This window comes from Pteropus medius, unplaced genomic scaffold, assembly GCF_902729225.1.
Source record: "Pteropus medius unplaced genomic scaffold, Ma_sr-lr_union100, whole genome shotgun sequence".
In the NCBI taxonomy this organism is placed as follows: Eukaryota; Metazoa; Chordata; class Mammalia; order Chiroptera; family Pteropodidae; genus Pteropus; species Pteropus medius.
Genome location: NW_024345479.1, coordinates 825879 through 834935, shown reverse-complemented (window position 1 = coordinate 834935; position 9057 = coordinate 825879). Strand labels below are relative to the sequence as shown.

At 52.7% G+C, this 9057-nt stretch overlaps 1 protein-coding gene across 2 annotated transcripts; it reads left to right on the top strand.

Annotated features, from left to right (window-relative positions):
• Positions 1-1378: 1378 nt before the first annotated feature.
• On the top strand, positions 1379-8295 carry CNP (2',3'-cyclic nucleotide 3' phosphodiesterase). 2 transcript variants are annotated; one of them, XM_039873499.1, is made up of 4 exons: positions 1379-1518; positions 2656-3322; positions 5185-5324; positions 6780-8295. In XM_039873499.1, the coding sequence occupies exons 1-4, from the start codon at positions 1516-1518 to the stop codon at positions 7227-7229; spliced, it is 1260 nt and encodes a 419-aa protein (XP_039729433.1). In that variant the 5' UTR covers positions 1379-1515; the 3' UTR covers positions 7230-8295. The 2 variants fall into 2 exon arrangements, with proteins under 2 accessions (XP_039729433.1, XP_039729434.1); XM_039873500.1 differs by lacking the exon at positions 1379-1518 and adding an exon at positions 1533-1675.
• Positions 8296-9057: the final 762 nt, after the last annotated feature.

Here is a 9057-nt window from a genome sequence, read left to right as displayed (position 1 = left end):
TCAAAAGACCCTTAGAGAATGAGTGACCTGGCACAGGTCACCAGTTCCCCAGTACAAGGAATTCTAACCTTACCCTGACTGGGTGAGAAACACAGAGACCCTCAAACAAGGCCTGACCCAGAGTGTGATCAAGGTTATGAAGCATAGTACTCTTCCTCAGGCCCAGTCCAAGGACCCCATGGAATAATAAGAAAGGTGCTGAAAAGAAAGGGTTTCAGGAAGGTGAAGAAACAGGAGAGCTCCAAGGAACCGGGGCAACTTAAAGGGGGAAGAAAGAGAAAGGCCTGGGAATAGAGGTATGTCTGCCTAACGGCTGGTTCATCATTGGTTCATCTTGCGGAGTACCTGCTGTGGGCAGGGTACTGTGGGAGGCTCTATGGAAGAAATAATAATGGAACAGCCTCAGCCATCACTCAGTGAGGGAGACCTACCTGTAAACCCCTAAGCCCTGAAAGCAGAATGAAGTGAATGCTGGCACCGATAGGGGCACTGTACTCTAGGAGCCCAGAGGAAGAAAGAAGTTTCCTGCCCAAGAATCAGGAGTAGCCTAGGTTTAGGAGCTGTGGCTCATCTGCTGTGCCCCCTCTGCCTGTGCAGTCAAGTAAATTAAGGCTCCCAAGCTTGTTTCCTCCTTTTTAGAATGGTTATCTGCCTCAGGGGTTGCTGTGAGGATTATATGAGTGCTTAACACAGCACTTGGTACACAGGAAGCTCTCCAAAATCTACTTGAGCTTTCAGTGGCTTCACAGAGGAAGTGGTGGGCTGAGCAGCTGCCTCAGGGGATGAGTTAGGAATCTCACCATGGTGTTCATCTGTCCCTCTGGCCTTTGGTTCCGTCCCACAATTCCCGGCAGGGTTGGGCAGAGGCTGAATTCAGGCTGGGGCAGGGCCTGGACTAGGGTGAGGGAAGTGAGACATTTCAGTTGCAACTTCTCGCGAGGCGCCAAAAAACTCGGTGAGCAAGATAAACAGTATTTTATCTTGTAACAAAAATTTAATGCAAAACCCACGATGAATAAAATATCCGTATTTTAAATAAACACAGGATCCGACCATGCACTTGCACGGCCCTGCCTCCGTCGCTAATCCTAATCCCGGCGGGGGACCCATGGGGAGAAGGGTGACTGCTTTCCTCTTTAAAGAGTTCATCACTGACACCTACAAGAAAAAAAGGCCAGAAAGCTCCTCCCTTATATCCCCAGCCGTTGGCCAGACAGGTGCGCCGCAGGTGTGCACTCTGGCAGGATGCGGAATACGCGTCATCCTGTTCCCAGCGCCTGGTCAGTTTCTAGTTTCGATTCACCGCGCCTGCGCAGAGAGGGCGCGCCGCGGCCCGCCTCGGCCCGCCCCGTCCCGCTCCGGCCTGTACGCGCTCCACCCCCGGTAAAGGGTCGGGCTATGTAAAGGGGCCCGGGGAGGGGTCGCGTCTTCGCTAGTCTCCGTGTCCCTCCGCGCAGGCGGGCGGCCCCGGAGAGCTAGTGCCTACGAAGACGACCGCGGCGCCCCTTCCCCATCATGGTGAGCAGGCGCGGGAAGGCCGGGAGGCTAGGGAGCGGGCCGGGCACTGGGGAAAAGAAAGCGTGGGGGGATTTTTCGGAGGAAGTGGCATGCAAATGAGGCCCTGAGGTTCCGGCGTTGAGTTGAGCCTTTCTTGGCAGTCGGGTGCAGCCCTGAGGTAGGGGAGACGCCGGGAGTGTGGGGGAGGGGACGGCCGCTGGAGGAGGAAGGGACTCTGGAGCTGCAGACCAGATGGCATGTGGGTCCCGGGCTGGTGCCCACGCCGAGGCCCGCGCTGGACGGACATTCCTCGCCTTCCCCTGCCCTAGGGCCTTGTTTGAGCACAAACACAGCTCTCTGTGCTAACGGGAGGTTGGAGCTGGTGTAAAAGGTTTACATTAAAAACGTGTGGCTTTTAGCAGGCAGGAAAACAAGTGGCTCAGAGAGGTGCTGCTGACACACAGCAAAGTGGTAGGCAGAGCTGGACCTTGAACGCAGGTGTTCGGTACCGCCCAGTCCTGGAGCAGGCACAAAGCCAAGACTTTGTGGGGGGCCAGTGGCAGAGGAGGTGGCATGTGTGGTGAATGAGGCTCTTTGTCTTGCGCTCTCCTACCCTGCCCCCACCAGCCCTTCTGTGGGACCATTGTCCCCCCTATCCCGGACAAGAGAGTATTATCTGTTCCTGTCATTGTTGGGGGAAGGGAAGAAGTCTTTCGGTAACCCTTCTCCACTCTCACCCTCTTCTGCACTCTCCGAGCCAGGGCAGCTGTGGCTTTGCCCAGACCTAAGACCTCTACCTCCAAAGAAATCATCCTGACTTAACAGGTGCTGAGGGTATAAGTTAGTTCTCCCTGCACGCACTTCCAGCATATTTCTTTTAGAGGCGGTGGCAGTGGGTGATCCTGGGGGCTACAGCTCTAACTAGAGGGAAAGCTCAGAGAAGTCTGCTCTCCATCCTCCACAACCAGAAGCAGTTGGTACCGAAGGACTGAGAAGGGAAGTCCACGGCTTGGAAGGCACCCACAACTCCCAGGGTGCCTGTAAATCAGGGCTGGAGAGCTCCAGGCAGGGGTCGCCAGTTAGAAAGAGGCCAGAGACAAGGCGGCAAGGTGGCCACAAGTGGCCTGGCTGACATCTGCTCTTTCCCTCCTCACACAGAATAGAGGCTTCTCTAGAAAGAGCCACACGTTCCTGCCTAAGATTTTCTTCCGCAAGATGTCATCCTCAGAGGCCAAGGACAAGCCCGAGCTGCAGTTTCCCTTCCTGCAGGACGAGGAGACGGTGGGCACGCTACAAGAATGCAAGACGCTCTTCATTTTGCGCGGCCTGCCAGGGAGCGGCAAGTCCACTCTGGCACGGGCCATCACGGACAGGTACCGTGACAGCACCAAGATGGTGTCTGCCGATGCTTACAAGATTACCCCTGCTCGAGGAGGCTTCCCCAAGGAGTACAAGCTGCTGGACAAGGAACTGGCTGACTGCTGCCGCCGGGACATCCGAGTCCTTGTGCTGGATGACACCAACCATGAGCGGGAGCGGCTGGAGCAGCTCTTTGAAATGGCTGACCAGTACCAGTACCAGGTGGTGCTGGTGGAGCCCAAGACAGCATGGCGGCTGGACTGTGCCCAGCTCAAGGAGAAGAGCCAGTGGCAGCTGTCGGTCGATGAGCTAAAGAAGCTGAAGCCTGGGCTGGAGAAGGACTTCCTGCCACTCTACTTTGGCTGGTTCCTGACTAAGAAGAGTTCTGACAGCCTCCGCAAAGCCGGCCAGACCTTCCTGGATGAGCTGGGGAACCACAAGGCCTTCAAGAAGGAGCTGCGACACTGTAGGTGGCAGGGCAGGTCAGGGGCAATTAGCCCTTGCGGGGTACAACGTGCTGCATGCTCAGAACCACGGTACCCTCAAAGCACTGGGAGCAAAGTGAGGAAACAGGTGGAAGCTCACCTGGTACAAGGCTGAGGTAGCCTTGGGTAGTGAGAGCACAGTGGGATATGGAGAGAGGCGCTTCCAGAGCACTTTGCCTCCCACTGCACCCTTCCTTCCTGTCCTTTTCTGCCCAATTCCCCTTTCCCAGCCTGAATGTAGACCACTGACCTGTCTTAGAAGTGGGAAAAACAAATTATTGTCATAACAGACAATATGTCAGCATTTCTTACAGCCTTGGAGAATCTGGTTCAGTGTTTTCAAATAACTTTTAGCAGCAGCAGAACTGTTTTCTAAAATACTCGACAGAATCCTAAGCTGCAAAAACATTATAACTAGGACCATTGTGACTTCACTGGGGGTAGTTCCTAGGCCTTGGGCTACCCATTGCACCTCCTGTGGCATCCCACGGCTCAGAGAAAAATTCCTTCATTTTGCAGATGGGGAAACAGGCCCAGAAGGGATGTGAGGTTTGCCCAAAGCCATGGTGAGAGCCTGAACTATTGTTGACTCCAGCAGGGTCTCCTCAGGGTTCTCTCCTGGCAAGGACTGTTTGCTTCAATGATGGGGTAGGTTTGGTTAAGGAAAGACCCTGGTGGCCCTCACTCTCCTGCAGTGGCCTACTGGGGATAGGACACCTACTAATCCACCTGTTCTTTTAACCCATTTCCAATTTCCTTACATTTTAGGTTATCTTCATATTTGATAACCACCCCCTACCATGTTTCTTTGTGATGCTCAGAGGCAGATTTATGCCTGTATATGTTCTCAGAGAATTCTTTGCTTGGCTTCTAAAGCTTGCACACTGGGAAACCAGGGAACAGTGGAGCCTACAGTGACACTGGCCAGGTGTGAGCCCTGTACCAGTGAATAGCTTGAGAGGAAAGCACACTAGAGGTGGGGCTCCTGGTTAGAGCTGGTGGCTCTGCCCTGGAGAGTGACTGCCTCTTGAAAGTTGCTTTTACCATTAAAAACTGAAACCCTTTACTGCCTGAGATACAGCAGGAGAAATGTACTGGGCCAAGAATAAGGTCAGCTCTCAGAGTAGCAGCCTCCCTCCTCCTGGAGATGAGTGACATCTTCACAGGGATTTGACTCTGGGAATAAACAGGGAAAACCCGGTACGTCCAAAACTAGCCATAACCTTAGAGTCTGGAAATTGAAATTACAGATACTCCACACCTTGTTGTGTCTACCAGCCACATACCATCTTATTATATCCCAAGACCTATTATATCCCAGGCTTTATATAGGCTTTCACCCACCAAACAAGCCTGCAAGGTACATAGTATGGTGACTAGGTAACTTCTCATCCAGGTGGGCCCGAGTGAAATGGGGTGCTGTTAATAGTTAATAGTTACCCACGTGGTTGTGGGTGGTTGTGGGAAAACGGCTGGTCACCCTAATTGTTGTAGTTGACTGACAGGTAAGGATCGATCACTTGCCTCAGGTCAAACGGCTTATAAGAGGGCTGTGATGTTAATTATGCTTTTTCCGGCTCCTTCTGTTGTACCACATAGGTCCCAACCATCTTTTTCTTTCTTACCCAACTTTTCATGACTTATATTGCCTTCATGGGTTACAAGTGCCTTAGTTTTCAACTTGGGAATAGATGTAAAAATCTATGTAATTTATAGCTCTGAAGTTGCTATTAGTTTGACCAACTAATGAGTAAATGAGTTAGCTTAACGTCCCAGTTTTTTCCCTCTGGGCCCATGCTCTCTGCTCTCCTGCCCTGACCACCCCGCTCTCTTCCTCCTGCAGTTGTCTCTGGGGATGAGCCCAGGGAGAAGATTGACCTTGTCACCTATTTTGGGAAGAGACCCCCGGGCGTGCTGCACTGCACAACCAAGTTCTGTGACTACGGGAAGGCCACTGGGGCAGATGAGTACGCCCAGCAGGATGTGAGTGCTCCCCAAGAACACTAGCTGAGGTGGGAAGGGGATGAGGTTCTGGGGGTAGGTACTAGCCTAAGGCAGGGAGCAGAAACCAGCTCCAGAAGAATGATATCTGCTCCAGCTCGCCCCTTGGATGGCTTAGTTGCATAGACCTCAGGCGCCTTTTCTGGGGAGCCCGCCCTGTGATGCCACCAGCCTGCGCATTTGTCCCCAGGCCTGCCCACCAGTGCTGTTTCTTCCTTAAGGTTCATGGAGAATGCTTGCTGGCAACAGGCTCCTGCTCTGGCCTCTCTAAGCCCGCATTCAGTCTCAAAGGCTAGGAGTCCCTTGTCCTCAGGGAACCTGGCACTCAGAGGTTCTGTCCCCAGGTTTGAGGCCTGGCCTTGCCCCAGAGTAGAGAATGTCCAGGGATAGTAAGGCTTATTGGCTTAGGGGTACCAGACCCTTCCTCACCTCACAGTTGGTGTCCTTGCCCACAGCCTCTGACATGATGATCTGTTGCCTGGGTGCACATGGCTGTCTCTAGCCTCCAGGTCACCTCAGCAAGGCCATTCCTGACTCTCCACCCATTTCCTCCCACTTCGCTGTCTAGGCTAATGCAACCAGTTTACTTGTGGTCATCGGTCTCCCACTTGAATGGAAGCTCCCTGAGGGCAAGCATTTATTTTGGTTACCCTTGTATTCCTAGCACTTAGCATAGCTGCATGAATGAATGTGGAACACTTTCCATTACCAAATCTAACCATTCATTCATTTAGCAGTATGTGTTAAGTACCATTTATATGCTAGACACCACTGGGACAAATGATTATGGGTGAAAATAGAGAAGCTTCTACAGGCAGATGAGGGAGATGGGATTTCTCAAAGAATCAGATATAACCAGATATACACGTGTAATCAGATGTAAACCAGGGTGTCCAGAGATTTTGTTCAAAGGCATTTATTTCTCACCTTCCTCTGCATTCCAGGTTATGGTCTGGCTACCAGAGTGGCTATTACCAGGGGAAGATAAGTAGTAGTGACAGTAGCACTTGTTATGTTCCCAACACTGTTCCAAGCTCTTCACCCAGTCACTCCTTTAACTCTCACGTGGATGGTGTGTAGTGTCACGAGTTCTAGTGTCACCCCCATTTTATAGGTGAATAAGCTAACGTGGAGAGGTTCGACAGCTTGCTCACAGCCCCGCACTAGGCAGCTAGGAAGGGGGGTTCTGAACTCAGGAAGTACGGCTTTTAACCCCTGCCTCTCTGGCACTTTCCTGTTTTTTCACATCAGCCTGAACAGTGTCACTGGAGATACCCCCAACACCATACAAACTACATGTCGTGGATGTTTGCAGGGGACGTGCCTGTACCAAAGGGCTCTGCTCCGCTGTGCTCACCCTTGGCACGCACCCTTGGCAGCTGTCCTCTCTAGAGGCCACAGCCTCTAATGTGGTCCTCTCATGTTCTCTCTCCATAGGTGGTAAAGAAGTCTTACTGCAAGGCCTTCACGCTGACCATTTGTGCCCTCTTTGTGACGCCCAAGACGACAGGAGCCCAGGTGGAGCTGAGTGAGCAGGAGCTGCTGCTGTGGCCAAATGACGTGGACAAGCTGTCTCTCTCTGACAGCCTGCCCCGGGGAAGCCGTGCTCACATCACCCTAGGCTGCGCAGGTGACGTGGAGGCTGTGCAGACAGGCATTGACCTCCTGGAGATTGTGCGGCAGGAGAAGGGGGGCAACAGAGGTGAGGAGGTGGGTGAGCTAACCCGAGGCAAGCTCTTCTCCATGGGCAATGGGCGCTGGATGCTGAACCTGGCCAAGAAGCTGAAGGTCAGGGCCATCTTCACGGGCTACTACGGGAAGGGCATACTTGTGCCCACACACGGCAGCCGCAAGGGGGGTGTCTTTCAGTCTTGCACCATCAACTGAGTGTTCTCACCACCCTGTGCCCCTCGCTCTTTAGAAGGGATGGGGGGAGGAGAAAACACACCCTCTGCTTGATCTTTGTTTTAAGATTCTTTTTTTTTACTCAAAATTAACCTTCCTATAACTTTTTAAAAACTTGTAAAATAACTGCCTCTCTTTTCCTGCCAGCCCCCTTTCCCTCTAACACTCAAGTTTTCAACAAGGTGGGTAGGCAGGTGCCATTCAGGAACCCAGCCTGATGAGGCTGGGTGACCTGGGCCTGGAGCTGCAGCCACAACCCTGAGCCCTACTTTCAGTTACTGGTGCCCCCAGCGCAAGTCTAAGTCCACTGCCCTGCCCAGAGCTGGCCGTTGGGAGAGACACCTCAGAGCTACACACTGCCCATGGGGGTGGTCACCATGGCCACGGAACACTGGTGGTGGATGTGAGGGGGAGGGTCCTTGGGCCTTGATCCCATTTCTTAATCAGTGTAGCCCCAGAAAAGCTGGGGCTGTTTACCAGGGTAGAAAAAGATTTGTCTCCTACTTTGGGTCCTAAGTACCTGTCCCCTTCTTCACACTGTAACTAGGTAACAGTTTGATAACTAGGGAAGAAAACAGAACAATAAGCGTCAGCCACACATCTCGGGCTGGCTGCTGGCCTCATCCCAGGAAGGAAATGGGATGGCCACCCTTTCCAGTGGTGTGACTCTGCCATGTGGATGGGAGACTGAGGCCAGAGACAGTGCCTCAGTGGGGAAGCTGCAGTCTTGCAGTCTGCCCAGCCCATCCGGCCTCCTTGGTGCCTCTGGAGGCCTATGTGCCTCCTCTAAAGGGGGCCGGTGGGTACTAAGAGCCAGTGGAGTAGACTCCTGGCTGTTAAGGGCTAAGCCCCACCAGGTACCTCTGGGAAGGGGTTTTTAATAAAGCAAATTGGGTTGTGGTTCCCTCCACTGTCCTCTGCTCAGTAACAGGGCCTTGCTAATTAGGTTGTCACTCAACAAAAGTGCTTGGGATCTGAGTTACTATCCTGGCTTTGCCCAACCTCAGAAACTTGTAAGACTCATAATGAAATAAATCATGTTAACCTAGCTGTGCAGTCTCTCTCACCCTTCTGTGCCTAGCTCATCTTCCCTGAGGCAATGGCTGGGTGTGTTAGGACTGGCTTTGTCCCACAGCTTGGGGCCATCGGTCCTGTCTCCCCGCTGCTGGCTGGGCACAGCTGTGGCGAGTTTGGGCAGCTGAACAGTGTGGCTTTCATAAGAAGGCAGAAAGGAGAGAGGCTGGTCTTAGATGCACACAGAAAATGGGAGTTGGCTGGGTACGAGGAACAGGGAGCACAGAGCTTCTCGTCCCCCATTAATTCCTGAAACAGGCCCACAGGCGTGCCCAGCCAGTCCAATCAGATTTCTCAGAGAAGCAAGACTCCTAACTCCTAGAATGGGTTGCCCTAGTTGTCTAGGGAAGGCCACCCTCAAGTCAGTGCTGCTTCAAACACAAGGGAAGACCTGACATTCAGAGTCTCTTCCAGCCAACAAGGGCCTGGACGGCTATACAGAGAACTTCCCAGGCCTAACTCAGTCATCACTTCACCATGGCCTTGGCACCAAAGGGGGAAGACTGGAAAGAAAAGAGCAGGGGCTCTGAAGGAAGAGAAAGCATACAATCTTGGTTCAAGGTCTTGCCCCACCATTTCTACCACCAAACCACCAAAAACTTAAGTTTCAGCCAAAGCCTCTAGTATCTGCCTGGAATCTCAAGATTCCTCACCATGAGCACTAAGCTTGACCTGAACACCATGCTATACACCACTGCTTCCTTCCCAGCTTGCCTCCCATGCAGAAAAGGACACC

Bases quoted from the DNA above. Each gene is read 5' to 3' on its own strand.
- CNP (XM_039873499.1), top strand. The intron at 3,323-5,184 runs GTAGGTGGCAGG...TTCCTCCTGCAG, and splicing joins CAAGAAGGAGCTGCGACACT to TTGTCTCTGGGGATGAGCCC. The intron at 5,325-6,779 runs GTGAGTGCTCCC...CTCTCTCCATAG, and splicing joins ATGAGTACGCCCAGCAGGAT to GTGGTAAAGAAGTCTTACTG.